The 21,788-nt window shown below is 41.6% G+C and overlaps 1 protein-coding gene across 1 annotated transcript in view; it reads left to right on the top strand.

Moving 5' to 3' along the window:
* The window catches only part of LOC124789643 (beta-mannosidase), a 244,783-nt gene that overhangs the window by 151,351 nt on the left and 71,644 nt on the right, over positions 1–21,788 (top strand). The window contains exon 9 of the mRNA XM_047257076.1: positions 7,544–7,734. Coding sequence (XP_047113032.1) covers positions 7,544–7,734 — 191 coding nt within the window. The remainder of the gene's footprint in view (positions 1–7,543; positions 7,735–21,788) is intronic.

Here is a 21,788-nt window from a genome sequence, read left to right as displayed (position 1 = left end):
AGGTATTGCATAGTAGCAGTATCTGCAGAGGTGGTTCTGATCACCAGGATGAATGGTACTGCCAATATGTGGCCAAGAGTAAAGTGGACCACCCTGTGGCACAACATGTAGCTAAATGTAACTTGCCTGATTTTCATGGCTTCTTTCTACCCAGGCCATTTGGATCTTCCCCTAAACCACCTGCTCTACTGAACAACACATATGGGAGTTATCCTTACAACATATTCTCCGCTCCTGTAATTATCCTGACCTCAACCTATGGAAACATACTGTCCCCACACCCTACAACCAGCATTTTCCATTCCCTCTACCCTAAATACATTTATCTCCTCACATCTATGACACACTGCACACTCACCTTCTACATGCTCCCCAAAATCCATAAACTCTACAATCCTGGAACCCTCATTCTAGCTTCTTGTTGTACCCTCACTGAAAGAATTTTGGACCTCATTGACCTACACTTCAAACCAACTGGCCAAAATCTAGCTTCCAACATCAAAGAAACTTACCGCCTCCTTCATCAACTCTTTGTTATTCCCAAACCTTTACCTCCTGTATCCCTACTCATTGCTGTTGATGCCACTGCCCCATACACCAACATCCCTCACACCCATGATCATTGGTGCTATTGAACACTACTTCTTCCAAAGTCCTTCAGACTCCCAGACCCATTGCCTTCTTCTCATACATCTTAACAGCTTTACCCCAATGCACAACTACTTCTCTTTTGAGGGGAAGGTATATAAACAAACATGTGGCACTGTGATGGGTATATGCACAGACCCTCCTACACAAACCTGTTTGTGGGCCAAATAGAGGAAACCTTCATAGCCTCCCAAACTCCTGGTCTGGTTCATGTTCACTGATGATATCTTCATTATCTGGACTCAGGGCCAAGAGACCTTATACCCATTCCTTCACAACCCCAACACCTTCCCTCCCATCCACTTCACCTGGTTATCCTGAACCCAGTGTGGCACCTTTCTGGACATGGATCTCCTCCACTCCATCCACACCTCTGTCCACATTAAACCAATCAGCCACCAACAGTACCTGGATACCAACAACTGCCACCCTTTCACACCAAAACATCCATTCCATACAGCCTACCTGGAGATGGCATACCTGCAGTGACAAGAACTCCCTTGCCCTCTATGCTGAGAACTTCACAAAGGCCTTCACAGATAGGCAACATCCCCCAGACCTAGTAGCAAATGGATTGCCCATGCCATTCCCAAAAAACTCCCTGTCCTCCCACCATCCCTAAGAACCAGCTACAGAGGAGCACACCTTTGCCACTCAATACCATCCTGGACTGGAACAACTGAATCACATCCTCTGTCATGACTTTGATTATCTCATCATGCCCTGATATGAGGGATAGCCTACCCAAGTTCTTTCCGACTCCTCCTAATGTGGTGTTCTGCCATTCCTACTGAACCTCCACAACATCCTAGTCCATCTCTGTGTCACTCCTAATCCCAATCCCTTGCCACAGGGATCATATCCCTGTGGTAGACTCAGATGCAAGGCCTGTCTAATCCACTCACCAAGTAATTCCTATTGCACTCCTGTCACAGGCTTATCCTATGTCAGAGGCCAGTCACCTGTTACAGGAACTGTGTCATATACTGGCTCTGCTGCAATCATTGCACAACTTATTATATTGTTAAGACTACCAATCAGCTATCCTAGGGTCAATGGCTACTGCCAAGCTGTGACCAAGACATAAAGAGGACTATCCTGTGGCACAACTAGCATCCAAACAAAACATGCTTGATTTCAATGGCTGCTTCACAACCCATATCATCTAGATACTCCCCTCTGCCACAAAATTTTTTGAACTGTGCTGATGGGAGTTATCCTTACAATACGTTTTCCACTCCCAAAATTGTCCCAGCCTCAGCCTATAGTAATGTACTGTCCCCACAGCCGTCATCCAACAGTTTCCACCCTCTCTGTTCTATCATCTCCTCCCAACTCAAGCAAGCCCATCACCTTCATTATGTGTCACTCCCTGGCAACACATTCGCTGGTCTTTCCTCTAATTTACCCCTCTCATTTCCCACTCAAAGCCCCTCCCTCCTCCAAAGTCTGCTGACACTACACCCTGGTATCCCACTCCATTTCCTGTACCACTCTGAATTGCTGCTTTTGTTCAGCATGAGAAATGCCTTCCGATCTTTTGTTTGTTTCGCGGCCATTAGCCACTAGTCACTTGAATCAGCAGTTGTCTTGTGACAGCCAGAGCGAGAGCACCAGCAGCAGCGAGTACTGTTTGTATAAAGCGTTTATTTTGCATTTTGTTTACGACCTTCCACTAAGGAAGGGATTCTATTTGTGTTTATCTGCTCTGCATGGTAACTAACAGTTCTTGATAAAACTTTACATAGTTTTCGTGTTAGATTTCTTAGTGTTTTCTTGATCGTTGAGAACAGAAAGCGCCCTAAAACCGTCTTTTGTTTGTTTCGCGGCCGTTAGCCACTAGTCACTTGAATCAGCAGTTGTCTTGTGACAGCCAGAGCGAGAGCACCAGCAGCAGCGAGTACTGTTTGTATAAAGCGTTTTTGTACTTATTTGCTGCGCTTAGCTTTTAAATAGTTTTTCTGGGAAAACCTAGCGTAGTTTTCGCGTCTCGTATTTCAGTGAGTGTTTCTTGATTATCAGAGTAGCTCATCAGAAGATTATCTTGGGAATTTGTCACCGTATAGAGTAGGGTAAACATAGTCATGTGTAGGGACTGTGGTTGTTGTGAGCGGACGCAAGGAGAATTGGCCACTCTTCGGGGGCAGGTGGAGGCTTTGTCTGTTAGGCTCATCAAGCTCGAGGCGCAGGCGTCGGCTCGTAGTGGCGTTGGGGCAACTGTGGTGAGACCTATGCCTACTTCGGTGGCCTTGGAATCACATGGAACCCCTGATGTCGCTGCGTCTTCCGGCAGTGAGCATCTTACCGGTCAGCCATCACTCCAGGGTGAATGGCGGACAGTGGTGGGCTCGCGCATGCCTGGCCGAAAGGCGAAGGTGGGATCTGGCCGCGTGGCAGCTGCCTTACCCCTTTCCAACAGGTACGGGGTGCTTCCTAGTGGTGATGACATCGTTTCCGAGCCACCACAGGATGCCTCGCCTGTTGGGCCAGTGGCCGATTCTCCGGCAAGGTCCCGACAGTCACAGAGGGCGGGCCTATTAGTTATAGGGAGCTCCAACGTTAGGCGGGTTATGGAGCCCCTCAGGGAAATAGCGGGTAGGTCGGGGAAGAATGCCAGTGTGCACTCGGTGTGCTTGCCGGGGGGTCTCGTCCGTAATGTGGAGGAGGCCCTTCCGGCAGCTATTGAACGCACTGGGTGTGACCGGCTGCAGATAGTAGCACATGACGCCTGCCGCTTGGGTTCTGAGGCCATCCTTGGTTCCTTCCGGCGGCTGGCTGATTTGGTGAAGACAGTGCAAGCTGAGCTTAATATCTGCAGCATAGTGCCCAGAGTCGATCGCGGTCCTCTGGTTTGGAGCCATGTGGAGGGTCTAAACCAGAGGCTCAGACGACTCTGCGACTATAATGGTTGCAAATTCATCGACCTCCGTTATTGGGTGGAGAACTGTAGGGCCCCCCTAGACAGGTCAGGCGTGCACTACACACCGGAAGCAGCTACTACGGTAGCAGAGTACGTGTGGCGTGCACACGGGGGTTTTTTAGGTTAGAGGGACCCCCCCTTGGGCGAAATGATAAAATACCTGACGGCTTACCAGAGAGGACATTATCATCGTTGATAAAGAACATCCGTCCTCAGAGACCAAAAACAGGAAAAGTTAACGTAATATTGGTAAACTGCAGGAGTATCCAGGGCAAGGTTCCTGAATTAGTATCTCTTATTGAAGGAAATAGTGCGCATATAGTATTAGGAACGGAAAGTTGGTTAAAACTGGAAGTGAACAGTAACGAAATCCTAGACACAGAATGGAATATATACCGCAAGGATAGGAGAAACGCCAATGGTGGAGGAGTATTTATAGCAGTAAAGAATTCAATAATATCCAGTGAAGTTATTAGCGAATGCGAATGTGAAATAATCTGGGTTAAGTTAAGTATCAAAGGTGGGTCAGATATGATAGTCGGATGCTTCTATAGACCACCTGCATCAGCAACCATAGTAGTTGAGCGCCTCAGAGAGAACCTGCGGAACGTCGTGAAGAAGTTTCGTGATCATACTATTGTAATAGGGGGAGACTTCAATCTACCAGGTATAGAATGGGATAGTCACACAATCAGAACTGGAGCCAGGGACAGAGACTCTTGTGACATTATCCTGACTGCCTTGTCCGAGAATTACTTCGAGCAGATAGTTAGAGAACCAACTCGTGAAGCTAACGTTTTAGACCTCATAGCAACAAATAGACCGGAACTTTTCGACTCCGTGAATGTAGAAGAGGGTATCAGTGATCATAAGTCAGTGGTTGCATCAATGACTACAAGTGTAATAAGAAATGCCAAGAAAGGAAGGAAAATATATTTGCTTAACAAGAGTGATAGGGCACAAATCGCAGAATATCTGAGTGACCACCATCAAACGTTCATTTCTGAGGAAGAGGATGTGGAACAAAAATGGAAAAAATTCAGAAACATCGTCCAGTACACCTTAGATAAGTTCGTACCGACTAAGGTCCAAAGCGAGGGGAAAGATCCACCGTGATATAACAATCATGTACGAAAGGTACTACGGAAACAAAGAAAGCTTCATCATAGGTTTAAGAGTAGTCGAATCATAGCTGATAAGGAAAAGCTGAACGAAGCGAAAAAGAGCGTAAAGAGAGCAATGAGAGAAGCATTCAACGAATTCGAACATAAAACATTGGCAAACAATCTAAACAAGAACCCTAAAAAGTTTTGGTCATATGTAAAATCAGTAAGCGGATCTAAATCCCCTATTCAGTCACTCGTTGACCACGATGGCACCGAAACAGAGGACGACCGAAGAAAGGCAGAAATACTGAATTCAGTGTTCCAAAACTGTTTCACTGCGGAAAATCGTAACACGGTCCCTGACTTCAGCCGTCGCACGGACGCCAAAATGGAAAATATTGAAATAAACGATATCGGAATTGAAAAACAACTGCTATCACTTAGTAGCGGAAAAGCATCCGGACCAGACGAGATACCCTTAAGATTCTACAGTGATTATGCTAAAGAACTTGCCCCCTTTCTATCAGCAATTTATCGTAGATCGCTGGAAGAACGTAAAGTACCTAGCGACTGGAAGAAAGCGCAGGTCGTTCCCATTTTCAAGAAGGGTCATAAATCAGATGCGAATAATTATAGGCCTATTTTGCTTACGTCAATCTGTTGTAGAATAATGGAACATGTTTTGTGTTCTCGTATTATGACGTTCTTAGATAATACAAATCTCCTTCATCATAACCAACATGGATTCCGCAAACAGAGATCATGTGAAACTCAGCTCGCCCTATTTGCCCAAGAAATTCACAGTGCCGTAGACACTGGCGAGCAGATTGATGCCGTATTCCTGGACTTCAGGAAGGCATTTGATACGGTTCCGCACTTATGTTTAGTGAAAAAAATACGAGCTTATGGAATATCGGACCAGGTTTGTGATTGGATTCAGGATTTCCTAGAAGAAAGAACACAACATGTCATTCTTAACGGTTCAAAATCTGCAGATGTAGAGGTAATTTCGGGAGTACCGCAAGGAAGCGTGATAGGACCTTTATTGTTTACAATATACATAAATGACTTAGTTGACAACATCGGTAGCTCCGTGAGGCTATTTGCAGATGACACGGTTGTCTACAAGAAAGTAGCAACATCAGAAGACTCGTACGTACTCCAGGAAGACCTGCAGAGGATTAATGCATGGTGCGACAGCTGGCAGCTTTCCCTAAACGTAGATAAATGTAATATAATGCGCATACGTAGGGGCAGAAATCCATTCCAGTATGATTATGCCATAGGTGGTAAATCATTGGAAGCGGTAACGACCGTAAAATACTTAGGAGTTACTATCCGGAGCGATCTGAAGTGGAATGATCACATAAAACAAATAGTGGGAAAAGCAGGCGCCAGGTTGAGATTCATAGGAAGAATTCTAAGAAAATGTGACTCATCGACGAAAGAAGTAGCTTACAAAACGCTTGTTCGTCCGATTCTTGAGTATTGCTCATCAGTATGGGACCCTTACCAGGTTGGATTAATAGAAGAGATAGACATGATCCAGCGAAAAGCAGCGCGATTCGTCATGGGGACATTTAGTCAGCGCGAGAGCGTTACGGAGATGCTGAACAAGCTCCAGTGGCGGACACTTCAAGAAAGGCGTTACGCAATACGGAGAGGTTTATTATCGAAATTACGAGAGAGCACATTCCGGGAAGAGATGGGCAACATATTACTACCGCCCACATATATCTCGCGTAATGATCACAACGAAAAGATCCGAGAAATTAGAGCAAATACGGAGACTTACAAGCAGTCGTTCTTCCCACGCACAATTCGCGAATGGAACAGGGAAGGGGGGATCAGATAGTGGTACAATAAGTACCCTCCGCCACACACCGTAAGGTGGCTCGCGGAGTATAGATGTAGATGTAGATGGTCATGTGTGTCTGTGAAGTGTGACTTCTTGTGTCGATATGTGTTTTGCTTCTTTTCTGACAAAGGCTTTTGCTGAAAGCTCAGTGCATAACAGTCTTTTTGATGTGCCTGTATACAACTAAGCATCTCACCTTTGTGGTGAAAAGCAATCTAACCTTTTCATAATATTATTGATGTTCCAATCTGAACTTTCCATTGTTTAATATTGAATTGATACATTTGTCTGTGTGATGAGCAGGATACTAGTATCATAGCTTTTCTTTATCTAGGAGAATGAGGGGGAGAGGGTAACTGCTCCTCACTGGGTATGTTTGTAGTCTTGCATCACTGTTAGGAGGAGTGCCTTGAAGTGAGGGGCTGTGTGGCTGCAGTCTGTAATTGCTACTACCAAGCCAAGGCACATTTACTACCAGTCACAAAGATGTGGCGAAATGCTCTTAACTCATTCCTAGATTGGACACTTCTCCCTGATACATAATATCTTCTGCAATTAAATGACACTTCAGTGTTTGCCACTTATGGCATATGAGATTTGGGAAGACACCTATTTGAAGAGTGCACCATGTTTTCAAATGAAAATACAGCCCATATCATGGCAGCAGATTTGTGCTATGGCATGGCATTAAAGGCATGAAATAATTTAAGAAATTGTGTTTCACTACACAGCACTTACCAAAGTTTTTGGAAAGAACTTTTAGTTTAATATTTTGGGTGAAAAATGTTCTTTACCCTCAGACTCTTTGGAAAATGTACAACAATTGTTCCTAATGTGTAATACTCTGTTGATATTTTTAGCTATTTATTATTTCATCTTTTTTCTGAGCACCATTACTACTAAATTTTAGAGAAGATGTATTAGCCAAAACTTTGGTACATTAAGGTTTTGTTTTCTAAGTATGGTTGGTTACAAAAGGAACCATAAAATGTCAGTGTTTCCTTTTGGCAGGTTGCTGATGAGCTAGGAATATTGATCTGGCAAGACTTCATGTTTGCATGTAGCATGTATCCTGCAAGTGAAGAATTTCTAACAAATGTCAGAAAAGAGGTTGAATATCAAGTGAAGCGTCTGAGTCATCATCCAAGTATTGCCATATGGTCTGCCAACAATGAAAATGAAGGGGCTCTTCGAGATAATTGGTTAGTAAAAAACTTCTTATATAAATATAACAAAGTTGAAAAGCTCTGATATTCTAGAAAGAATAAGAATAAACAGCTATACAGGAATGACATTTTTCATTTCCACCTGTGGTGTCACTATCTAGTTATGGTAGAACTTGGAATAATTTGTAAGGAATGGTGGTGTAGCATTGTGCCAAACTACTGCTTGGCAGTTAGCATAGTGTGGCATCATATGGGTCATACCATTATGTTCACACAAAAGGATTATGAAACTAGCTAGCCACATTTAGCAGTAAACTGCACAACACAGTGGTAATAGTCGGAGTGGGCAGGATTGTTTTGCCACATCAGGGGATGACTTGTTATGAGCTATGTGACTAGATGCAGGCCTTTAGTGTAACAAATGTACACTGGAGCCATAAAAATAGAAAATTTCAAGGTCAAGGCATTTTGAGTCCAGCAGCACCACCATGATGCCAGGTCCATGCCACCCGCACTCCTTGCAGGACTTGGTGCCACAGTCATCTGCGCCAACCACCAACTGACTACTGCCAGAGGGCAGCAGGTTTGTCACATGCATAACAGCCTTCCTCCACCTCCACAGTGGGCATCACTGGGCCTGGATCACCTAGGCATAGGCATCCACCACTGTGGAATGCCTTTGCAGTGCAACACACGGATCACACTGCCAGGTCATTGGCCATCAATCTGCCTGACATCAGCATTGCAGGACACTGTCACTGTTCCTACTTGCCAGGACACAAGTCGCTACCTGTGGGCCTTTGCCAGCCTGGGTCACTGAAGTGGGCTGTGTCTGCCTCACGTTTCTAATGATGTTATGTGGATCGGGAGCTAATAGAGTATTGTTTCTCAGTCATCAGTGTATCTACTAGGATCCACCGGCCTGTCACCTCCAGCACTCACCCTACTGAGCGCCATTGGGACTCATCATCGATGTCAGGGATGTCAGGAGAGCAGACATCATCACAGTGAATGGCGGACGGTGTACCACCTCCTGCGGCACGTTGTCTGAACTGCAGCCTATGAAATGTGACATGAGTGAGACTTGTTTTTTTGTGATGGTGCTCATGGGGTCAAAAGTTAAGGGTTGTGATAACTATACAGTTACTTTTATGGGGCCAGCAATACTGCTGGATATCTCTCAGTTTAAATGTAATTCTAGGATGGCTAGATGCTGTGTGAAGCTTGCAGTGAAATTTACTTGCGCGTTTTGTACCTTGTACCAAGTCTGTGGTCAGTTGTTTGTTTCAAGTGTCACCATTTTGGTCATATGATCACATAGTGTAGGGAGTCCAGGCGCTCATGATTAAACAGATGAAGTGTGCATGGTACTGTTAACAGCTGATTAGTATGTTGTTTGTATTATTTTTGAGTTCTTATTTCTGAGTAGTGAATATCAGTAAGAAAGATGCAGCAGCAAAGTCAGACCCAAGAAGTCACTGTAGGGGAGGCTAGGCAATCCTTAATTAATCTTTTAATGCAGTTGAAGATATAATTAAGTTTGTAAATAATAAATTAGCTGAGAAGAATGTAGAATTAGGTTTGTTGAAACCACAGAATCTGGGGCTACATCCAGCTGTTTCTCCCTTTCCCAGCATGTCAGCTGAGGATCTCCTTTTATCTGCAGACATAGGGATTGGTTGGATAATCATTAGTTATAGATAACAAGGTCACACCTATCAGGAGAAGTGAAGTCTTGTTTATTGCATGGAGGCTCTGGACAATACAGAAACTTTTGAGCAACTCAAGCAGAAATTGGTAGAGAGATACAGCAAGCAAAATAGCATGCTGTTTTTCTGTGAACAATATGGAGGATTTTTTAGACAGAATAAGAAAGCTTAATGTACATACAAAGTCTGTTTGAAAAAATTCTGGAACTCTGTCCAAAAATTTTTTCTACACTTACCTTTGACTAATTGTGCATGGTTTCCTTCAAAATAATCTCCTTCACAATTAATACATCACTCCCAATGTTGTTTCCTCTTCTGGAAGAAATCTTGGTATGCCTCTTTCTGGATCATGCAGAGCACTGTCTGCAAATTTTCTTTTAGCTCATCTATCATAGCAATCTTCATCCTTTCAATGGGGTTTTGAACTTTGGAAGTAAAAAAATAATTCTGCAGGTGCCAGGTCTGGTGAGTACGGAGGATGAGGCAGCACAGTGATTTCGTTTTTTGTCCAATAGTCACACACCAAGAGTGATGAATGTGTGGATGCATTATTGTGATGCTAGAGCTCTGAACTGTCTCACCACATTTCAGGCAGTTTCCTTCTCACATTTTATCGCAAGCATCACAACATGTCCTGATAGTAACATTGATTAACAATTTGTTCCTGTGGCACAAATTCATGATGAATTAATCCTTCAAAGTCAAAGAAAACTACCAGCATGGCTTTGACATTTGACCTGACCTGCCACGCTTTTTTGGTTGTGGAGAACCTTTCCCAACACATTGTGAAGATTGAACCTTGGTCTCAACATCACATCTGTAGGCCTATGTCTCATCACCAGCCTGATTCTCTTAAGGAACATCTCATTCTAATGATAGACATCGAAGGACATCCTGAAAGAAGGTCATCTTTAACTTCCATCTGGCCAGTTTTAAACCATTCCTAACAACAAGTATGGCTAAAGCACTCATCACCGTAGGCTATGTGCATCATTTGGTGTATCTCTGTAAAGGTTTCTTGAGTTTCATGCAAAATTTAATGCAGACGCATTCCACCTCTAACTATGCCATCTCGAGATTCACAAACTGTGTGGCACAAGATTCTACTCAATACAGCGCTGAACAATAACTCAATAACTAACAGACATACAACAATGAAACCTCTAGCAGTTACAAATTAAACACAGGAATGTGCAGGAACGCCAGTTGAATTTTGTTCCAACACACTATTGGCACAAAATTATGAATGTTCTGGAATTTTTTTGAACAGACCTTGTGTTAGTCAGGAGGTAAATAAGGTGTTACTACAGGAAGCTGAGTACTCAATGCTTTTCTGAAGGGTTTGTCATGAGAGATGGTGCACACTGGTGTACCAAGAGATCTTCATGCAGCAGTTAGTTTGGCACTGGAATTTGATGAGATCGATGTTGTGAGAGGGATAAGAGATAATCAAAGAGTATTCACAGCAAATACAAGATGTTTTAACTGTGGAGGTACTGGACATACACAGACAGTGCCACTAGCCATGTAATAAAAGGGGAGGTATGAACTATAAGCAGTTTTGTGGGAATAATAGTAGGGGTGGTACAGATGAGCGACAGTATTATAGGAATAATGGTAGAGGTGGTCTGGGTCATAATAAGCACCCATTAAACTTAAAAGGGAACCCCGAATCCCTGAAAGACCTTACAAGTAAACGTAAATGCTGTAAAAAGTATTCAGAGGTGGAATGTGCCATAATAGGTGTAACGTGTGGCAAAGAGTGTAAGTTTTTGTTGGACATGGCTCCATGTGTCGGTAACCTCGAGAGAGTTAGTGGGTAAGAGGCAGTGGTAACAACCATGTTATAAATTGTGTGGGGAAAGAGATAGTGATACATGATCACTAGGTTTGATAATGATGAATTTTCAGTAGGAGGCAATGAAGTTTAGGCAGTGTGTTGGAATAGTGTCTCATGTAAGTGAGGATTACAGCAGGATCCTAGGGTTAGACGTTTTGTGTCAGCATCATGCCATAACTGACCTTTGACAATGTGTAGTGTAGCTTAGTGAGAAGACATTCTGGATGGGGGAAGCTGTCATCAGTGTTAATGTGTTGCGAGGAGTGTCTGTGGTACAAAGCAGTCCAGTTAAACCACTAACTATAATATTAAGGCTTTTGTCATATGGCTGTGTGTTGAGCAGCACAGGGAATTCACTGTGAGTGACTGTATAGTCTGACTTAACTGTAGGTATGTTGTGTTCAGTGGATCCACAGGAAGATAACCATAAATTGTATGCAGTGTGTTGTTTGGTACAGGGAAAAATCATATGTGTACAGGAGAAGGACAGAGGTAAGGTAGTACCTGTCAATGTGGATAATTTTAGTGCCGAGGAGATTAAGTTGTTAAAGGGAACATTGGTGGTGATGTTAGAAATTCCTTTCTCAAAAGATGAAGCAGTAGAAGGGAAGAGTTTGGGTTAGAATTTTTTTTCGAGGGGGCTGTTGTCTGCAACACCCATGACACAACACTGAACTCTGACAAGGAATGAAGTGCCATTGTACTGGAGGCTGTACAGAATACCATCTGCACAGAATACCATGATCCCTGCAGTCAATTAGAAGGGTTTATTGATCAAGAGTTGGCTGACAGTTTGATAGAGGAGAGCAGTAGCCCGAGGGGGGGGGGGGGGGGAGGTGGAATTTTAATTGTGCTAAAGAAGTCTGTGGACAGTTGGAGGAAATATCAGTTCAGTTGCCATCAACACTATTTGAATAGTAAGGCTATGACAGATGCCTACCTGATTCCAACCTCAAGGAGATGATTGATAACCTTGGGCAGTGCCAATACTCCTCAACAGTAGACTTGAAGAGTTCGTACCATCAGTTAGAAGTAGTGCCAGAGGATGGAGCAAAGACTCTATTTTCAGCACCTTGGGGACATTATTAGAATAGAAGAAATCCATTTGGTTTAAATATACGCCAATGACATTCCATTGTAAGGGCTGAATCTTTAACAGTGTCTAGTGTATCTGGATGACATATTTGTTTTTTCAAGGTATGTGTAGGAACATAGAAAATGACTGAAGGAGGTGTTCAAGTGGTTACAAGCTGTATGTCTAGCTCTGGGTATGGAAAAATGTCACTTTGTGTTGCAAGAATTAAATTATTTGGATCACATAGTTAGTAAACATGGTGTAAGGACTGATCCAAGATTGATACAGGTGGTGTGATATTTTCCAGTATGAGGACCATGCAAGGAGTTACAGTCTTTTCTGGGCCTTGGGAATTATTATAGGAAATTTGTGAGAGACATTGTGGATATAACACGGCCACCTACACAGTTATTAAAAATAGGTATCTAGTTCATGTAGACTAGAATGTGTCAGAGAGGGTTTGTCAAATTAAAGGGGGTACTAACACCGAGCCTAGTATTGGTGTTCCCAGATTTTTGTAAGGAATTTATATTATGATGTGTCAAACCATGATCTCATCTGTGTTTTGAGGCAGGGAGTCTATGAAGGGGAACATCTGATTCCTTTTACATCAAGAGTGAAGGGAAATAATTCTATGATGGAGAAAGAGGTGTACAGAGTAATATAATTTTGGCATTACCTTTACAGAAAGAAGTTTAAAATAGTGTCAGATCATGCTGCTTTGAATTGGTCTATGACAGATTATTGTGTAGGAAGACAAAATTAGGACTGAGTGTATGTACCAGCAACGCTGAGAGAAGAAGTACTGAGGGAAACGCATGATCAAATTTTATCTGGCCATGGAGGATGCAGAACAACATATTGGAGTATAATGGAGAACTGGTGGAGAGGATCAAAAAATGAGATCAATCAGCATTTCAGGAATTGTGTACAGTGTGCAGATTTGAGTCAGAAACAGGTGTTTTTGCATAGAGCCAGAGATAAGCTCATTTGAAATTTTTGTGAAGAACCTAACGGTGTTCTGAAAGTATATGAACACGGTTGGTGGTGGCATGTTTGTTGCTGTTAGAAGTAGTTTATCTTGTTGTGAAATTGAAGTAGATAGTCTCCACTCCTTCCAAATTAACAATACAAGGCCTGTCTAAAAAGTATCTGACCTTTGGCCAGAAAAAATATTTAGAATACCTGATGGGGTTGGGACCCTAATCCCCTTCAAAGTAGGCCCCTTGTGCTTGCACTCACTTACCCCACTGTTCCTTCCACTGCTGGAACACCTCTGGAAGTCTTCTTTTGGAATGGTGTTCAGCTCTGTCATCGTGTTCCATATTATCTCTTCTCTACTCTCAAAACAGGATCCTTTCCCAACAACCAGAAGCCGCAAGGAGCCATGTCTGGAGAGTAGAGAGGTTGGCAAATGGCTGTAATTCCATGTTTGGTCAAGAAATTTTGGATCAAATGGGATGAATGTGCAGGGGTATTATCATGATGCAGTTGTCAGTTTTTCGCCATCCACATGTCTGGTCCTTTGCACTGAACTGCATTATGGAGTTGCCAGAGAACATCTTAATAGTACTCCTTTGTCACTGTTTGACCTTCTGGCGTATAGACGTGATGCACAATTCAACAACAGCTGCACTCCAAGCAGTTTAGGGCCTGCCAGCACTCTGGTCACTCTCCGCTGATGTGCGGCCATTTTTGAATCAGTTGAACCACTCCTTAATTTGTGTTACACACATTGCATCTTCTCCAAACAACTGCTGAATCTTATGAATTGGTTTGCTTTGAGAATCACCAAGCTTTTGAAAAAATTTGATGCAGTATCTTTGCTCAACACATTCAGTCAACTTGAGAGAATCGGTAATCTGATGAACACATTGTGTAACACTTCACTCAGTGACTGACAGGCAGTGACTGACGTGCTGGAAGGTGGGAACAAAATTCACGCATATGCATGAATGTCTCTTCCTTTACTGTGTACAGTGACGCTGTGCTATCATCTCTATTTTCCACAGAAAAATTAAAGGTCAGATACTTTTTAGACAGACCTCATATAAGTGTAGACCAGAAATGGCTTGAATTCAAAGAAATAGTGTCAGCAGCAATTGAGAGATTTATACCAAATAAATTAACAAACAGTGGAGATGATCCTCCTTGGTACACAAAACAGGTCAGAACACTGTTGCAGAAACACTGAAAAAAAAAAATGCCAAATTTAAACAGACACAAAATCTCCAAGATTGGCAATCTTTTACAGAAGCTTGAAATTTGCTGCAGACTTCAATGTGAGATGCTTATAATAGCTCAAACTTTGTATCAAAATCTGGCAGAAAATCAAAAGAGATTCTGGTCATATGTGAAGTATGCTAGTGGCAAGACATAATCAGTGCCTTCTCTGCATGATAGCAATGGAGATACTATCAAAGATAGTGATGCCAAAGCAGAGGCGCTAAACACAGACTTTTGAAATGCCTTCAGAAAAGAAGACAAGGTAAATATTCCAGAATTCAAATCAAGAACAGCTGCCAACATGAGTAACATAGAAGTAAATATACTCAGAGTAGTGAAGCAACTTAAATCACTTAATAAAAGCATGTCTTCTGGTCCAGACTGTATACCAATTAGGTTCCTTTCAGAGTATACTGATGGAATAGCTCCATATGTAACAATCACTTACAACTGTTTGTTCGACGAAAGATCTGTACCCAAAAACTGGAAAATTGCACAGGTCACATCAATATTCAAGAAAGGTAGTAGGAGTAATCCACTAAATTACAGGCCCATATCATTAATGTCAATTCACAGCAGGATTCTGGAATGTATGTTGTGTTTGAACATTATGAATTACCTTCAAGAAAACGGTCTATTGAGACAAGGTCAACACGAATTTAGAAAACATCAGTCTTGTGAAACACAACTAGCTCATTACTCGTATGAAGTGTTCAGTACTATTGACAAGAAGGCTTTTGACACTGTACCACACAAGCAGCTTGTAATGAAATTGCATTCTTATGAAATATCGTCTCAGTTATGTGACTGGATTCATGATTTCATGTCAGAGATCACAGTTATTAGTAACTGATGGAAAATCATTGAGTGAAATGGAAGTAACTTCTGGCTTTCCCCAAGGTAGTGTTATAGGCCCTTTGCTGTTCCTCATAAATGTAAACAATTTGGGAGACAATCTGAGCAACTGTCTTAGGTTGTTTGCGGATGATGCTGTCATTTATCGACTAGTAAAGTCATCAGATAATCAAAACAAATTGAAAAATGATTTAGAAAGGATATCTGTATGGTGCAAAAATTGGCAGTTGGCTCTAAGTAATGGAAAGTGTGAGGTCATCCACATGAGTGCTAAAAGGAATCTGTTAAACTTTGGTTACATGATAAATCAGTCAAATCTAAAGGCCTTAAATTCAACTAAATGCCTAGGAATTACAATTACAGTTACGAACAACTTAAATTGGAAGGAACACATAGAAAATGATGTGGGGAAGGCTAACCAAAGACTGCGTTTTATTGGCAGAACACTTAAAAATGTAACAGATCTACTAGGGAAACTGCCTATGCTACGCTTGTCTGTCCTCTTTTTGAATACTGTTGTGGGATGTGGAATCCTTCCCAGATAGGTTGATGGAGTACATTGAAATAGTTCAAAGCAGGACAGCATGTTTTGTATTATTACGAAATAGGGGAGAGAGTGTCACTGAAATGATACAGGATTTGAGATGGACATCATTAAAAAAAAAGGCGTTTTTTGCTGCAGAGGAATCTTCTCACAAAGTTCCAATCACCAACTTTCTCCTCTGAATGCGAAAATATTTTGTTGAAGCTGACCTACATAGGGAAAAACAATCACCATGATAAAATAAGGGAAATCAGAGCTTGTACTGAAAGATATAGGTGTTCGTTCTATCCATGCACTGTTACTCCAATAATAGAGAATTGTAAAGGTGGTTCGATGAACCCTCTGCCAGGCACTTACATATGATTTGCAGAATATTCCTCTAGAAGTAGATGTAGATGTAAATGTAGGTTGCCAGAAGAAATGGAACCTTTTAGTTTTATGCGGGGTGGATGTATTAGTACCATTCAGCTGAATAACGGTTTTGTGTTAACCTTCATATATAATTTTTCTCATATCAAGATTGTGCTGATGCTGGATGAGCAGGTAGTCACAGTAATGCAAGAATTGGTGAATAGATGGGTATTGAAGTTTGGGGTGCCAGAAACAGTAATATCTGATCAAGGCATGAACTTAACACCAGACCTGGTGAGGGAATTCTGTCAGTTGTTAAAAGTGATGATATTAAGGACCAGTCCACTTCTTCCTCAGTCAATAGAAGGATGGATCGAGCTCATTGGATGATTGGGAGGATGCTGGGTATTTCATCAACTCCCAGCAGATAGATTGGGACACGTATCTATCTATTGTGGTGAGCACATATAATTAAAAAATACATATCTAGCACAAATTTTCACCATTCAAGGTGGTATATGGGAAGAAGATGCAATCACGATGTGATATGCTTAAGCAGAAATGGAGCAGGAACTGAGAGTCAGTCTGGGAATTTGCGAGAACAGTGAGAGCTGTTTGGAAGAAGGTTCAGCAAAAACACACAGGCATTGGAAAGGCAAGAGGAGACAGTAAAACATAAGGGGTTTTTACCTTGGTACAAAGTAGAGCAGTTGGTAATGTTGTCAAGTCTGTAAACTCCAAAAGGAAAGACAAAAATGTTCATAACATGCTCACATGGCGTGTATCACATGATTGAAACCACATCACCTGTGAATGGAAAGCTACAATTGCCAACAAGGTCAAAAACTGTACATGTCTGACAACTACAACCATTCACAGGTACACCAACAGCAATCCCTAGGGGACATTAGTGGAACAGAGGAGGAAAGTCAGAAAGAAGAAGCAGAAGAATGAATAACAGGAGGATGAGATCCATATGCCTCAAACACTGTATGCATTAAGATTGAGGCAGTAGTTAATATGTATTGTGTTTTGTTATGATTCTTCCAATTTTGGTTATTTTGTTTGTGTGCATTATAGGTTGTTAGATAATTATCGGTCTGGTTATATGTGTAGGTTTGGGTAGGAATTATGTGTAGTTATTGCATGAAGGTTGCTGGTGAGAGACAGCATGCTTCTAAGGGGAGGGGAGACAGCAGAGCCCTGTCTTCAGTTTGCTGTTAGTTGGAATTGATAATGCACGGTTGTACATATTGGTGAAAGTATTGGTTGTGAACAAGCACTCATTGTTCAAGTGTTAAACAGTGCACACCTACCCAGTGAGGCTAGAAACAGTGGGGAAGTTTATACAAATTAAAGGGGATGTGGTGTTACTAACAATGGAAGATGGGGAATGGTATGTGGCAGTGACTGAAGGAGAGTTGCAGCAATGCCAGAAGAGGAAGGTTACTATATGTTCTACTCATGAGATTCAAGTGGGAGGAAATACTAGAGCCATACAATTGTTCAGGAGCAAGACAGAGGGTTGTTCATGCTGTAAAGAGGTGATGGAACGAAAACCATACTTCCAGTGAGCAGGGCTATATTGTAGGCATTCAGTGTACGACAACATAGTAGTACAAGCAATTTGCTATGAGCAAGGGAAGCTCACTGGACACTTAGAACTAGGAAGCAGTGGCTTCTTGATAAACAGAATTAGGTGTGATATTATGGGGCAAACTTCATTTACCAGCTACGATGCTAGGAGATACTCTGTTAAATATAACACATATGTAGCTATATTAGCTAGATGAGCCCTTAGAGTTTTAGTATTGCTGCCTAAGTGAAACCTTCCCTTTTGAACAATACCTGGGAATCAAGCCTAGTTCATGCAGTAAGTCAGATAGATAGCTGTGTGGAAGGGGCAGATCACTGTGGAGCAGTTAATGCAGCACCTGAAGCAGTATCAGGATGGTAGATAACAAGTAGCCGTGACCTTCAGTGTCGCAATTCCTGTTGCCCATATTGCTTGAAGTTGTGTTCTGTTTGTAATTTTTGCTACCTTCTTGACAATATGTGCTGCTTTTTGCTGTCCTAGCACAGAAGGGTCCAACAGCACACAAAGGCAAGTCCCTGTAGTTACTACAGTCAGGTGAAACAATTACTTTAGGCTGAATTCAGACTGACAGTATCACAGATATTTAAATCGACAGACTTCTAATTTAACACCTAAGAAAGGAGGAAGTCAACTTGGTTGCCTAGGATATTATAGAAACAGACAAGTAAAAAATAAAATAAGTGAGTTGTTAGTTTGATTGGAAAATATTTATAGTTGGGAATAAATTGATGTTTCTTGTCTGACTGAGCACCAAATAATCACTTTGAAAGAAAATCTTAAAGTGGGTGACTATAAATTAGCTGCATATTCATGTAGACATAATATGGATGAAAAACAAGTTGTTATGTCCATAAAAAAGAATATAAATTTTAAAAAATGTAGTGATAAGTAAATTATGTACACACTGCCTGACAAACAAATGAAGGTCCCAGAAGACACGGTCAGATCTCAGTATAACTTCATACGTGTTCACACCATCAGCAGATATTTACGACATCTCTCTGAAGAGTTCTTGGTGTTGCCCAGAGACAGCAGCACCACTCACATGATTTTTTTCCCCTTATGCCGATACACATGTTAGTAGACACCACATAAAATTGCAACTCATTCCAGGCAGCAGTTGACTGCACATAGTCATTTGAAGCAGTTATGGTGTGCCTGGTGTTGAAAATGGTAAAAAATAGATTATTGTGCAGCGATTAAATCTTTTGCAAAAGAGCATTTCACACAAACCAAAATTCATTTGTGACTTGTAAATGCATATGGTGGCTCTTCACCTTCAGTTTCCAATATGAAGAAATGAGCAGCCAAGTTTAAATATGGCTGTGAAAGTGTCCAAGATGATCACCATGAAGAACATCCAAAAAGTGCAAGCACACCAGAAGTTATCGACAAAGTGCATGATATGATTTTGGAAGATCAACATATAAAGGTGCGTGAAATTTGCTAATGATCTAGTGATATCAAAGGAATGTGGTTGCATCAGGAACTCAACATGATGAAGCTTTGTACAGTAGGGGTGCTGTGTGTGCTCACTCTGAATCACAAAAGCATATGCACAACACTATCTGAAAAGTCCTTGGTGCATTTCAAGACAAACAGAAGTGATGTTGTACATCAATACATGATAGTGGATGAAACATGTATTCACCAGTACACAGTCCAAGCACTTAGTCTATATGGTGGATGGAAGCCAGTTCTTCGGCTCCAAAGAAGACAAAGGTGGTACCATAGCGGGAAAGATTTGCCATCAATATTTTGGGATGTGAATGGATTTTTTGATTGACTATCTTGAAAAAGGTAAAACCATAACTACAGAGTACTACTCTCAGCTTCTAACAAAATTGGATGCAAGCATTTTTGGAAACAGACCAGGCTTAAAGAAGAAAAAGAAATCATCTTCCATTAGGACAGTGCTCGTGTCCACAAAACTGTCTTGGCAGTGGGGAAATTGAGACGTTTGTACTATAAAGTGCTGGAATGTTGACCCTATTCCCCATATTTGACTCCCTTGGACTTCCATCTGTTCTCAAGACTGGTGAGGGCTTTTCATCCAATTAAGAACTGATTGCAGCTGTAGATGGGTACTTTGCAATATTTCCAGAGGAACCGTACATGGAGGGGATAATGGCATTGGAACACTGCTGGGTGAAAAGTGTTGATATCAGAGGAGATTATGTTGGAAAATAAAGCTTCTTTGAAAGTATTATTGTCATTTCCACTATCAGGCAGAGAACTTTTCAGACTGCTCTCGCTTTTAGAGTTACAATTCTCTGTGACAGGTAGAACAGCGAATGGAGTTCATTAACGTTGTGCATGTTTAGTGTTTTTACCAGGCATAATAGGGTGTGTAAGGGGCATGAACAACATCAGATGTTGAGAGATTACTATGAAGTAAATGGAGATGCCAAATACTTGCATAAGAGAATGTTACAAGCTCCTGACAGCAATTGAAAGGGACCTGATTGTGTGTCTCTATTTGGCTGGCTGGTCAAATTGTCCAATATTTGAGTAAGGAGAGCTTAATTACACAGTCCGAAAACAAATCAAAAGCTATGAGCTATTGTGAAGACTGAAACAGGGAAGATATGTGAAGACCATAACAGCATTCTCAAAAATGTAGAAAATGTAATATTAAACTACAAGGGACTAGGACACCCTATGTACACAAATGTGTTATGTATGTCAGGACTCACAGCAGATTTTGGGGCAAATGCCAACTATCATAACTACAATACTCAAAATAGCGTAGTACTACATACTCAGTGCACCAAAAGAACAAACACACCAAGGCACGCAAGTCACATTGGTACTCACTTTTACAACAACTGCCAGTCAGCATCAGAAAGTTAGATAATGTGGGTAAATTTATAGTCGAATTTTTAAAAAAAATTATTCAGTCAACGTTTTTATGCAGCAAGTGACTATGCAGACCGATAACATATTCTGGTGATGTTTATATTAAGGAAAAACTGAAAATACACTCCTAAAAGTTTCATTATATTCGCCTATGTATTGGACAGCTGTTGTATGGCATAAAATCTTTACTGAATTATTGTATGAGAACTGGCTTTTTAGAGAGGACAAAAGTAAATCCCTGTGAAAAATAGACCTTGAATTTAAAATAACATTAGCAAACATGTATATAAAGTTGTATTACTATGTATTGTATGATGTGGTATTATTTTATGTATACAGAGTGTGCCAGAAATGTTGCGCCAGACTTTGAGGAGTTGTAGTGGGTCTCTTGAGGAACAAATCAAGGATAAGAACCTGTGTCTGGAAGTATCCAATGACGCTACAGAGCATCAAAGTTACAGATGCCGGGCCCTGCCACTGGGCCATCCGTTTGGCAGCAAATGTGAATTTGTACATCATTGCAATGTAGGTGGAATGTCTCACTGTGTTGTTTGTTATTCAGTGCTCACAGCTGATTGCCACAATTGCCATTGGAGAAGATCAAGTTAACTGGTGCGTAGACAGGCCGCATCTCCCATGAATGCGATGTTCTGTTGCCTTGATGAATGATGGTTTAGGACACTGGTTTCCCTCTGTAGTTTATTTTTTTCCTGTATACTAAAAAGCATTGGGGATTTTAGAGGGTTCCAGGAGAAAAAGTGTGGATGGAAACCTATGCCTGAAACTTTAATCTACCGAGGCAGCAGACCATCACATTCACAGGAAACAAGGCCTTTCTACACAGCTGCTAGCTCCATCTTCTCCACTAGCAATTGTGGCAATCAGTCATGATCACTAATAACAAACAACACAGCAAGACGTACCGCCCACAGTCTGTCAGCACACAAACACGTTTGCTGCCAAAGGGGTGACCTAGTGGCTGGCACCATCACCTGTATCTTTGATTGTCTGTAGCATCATTGGATGACTTTTTG

The sequence above is a fragment of the Schistocerca piceifrons genome, chromosome 1, assembly GCF_021461385.2.
Source record: "Schistocerca piceifrons isolate TAMUIC-IGC-003096 chromosome 1, iqSchPice1.1, whole genome shotgun sequence".
In the NCBI taxonomy this organism is placed as follows: domain Eukaryota; kingdom Metazoa; phylum Arthropoda; class Insecta; order Orthoptera; family Acrididae; genus Schistocerca; species Schistocerca piceifrons.
Note: the sequence above shows the minus strand (reverse complement) of the source record. Positions and strands in the feature narration are given on the sequence as shown.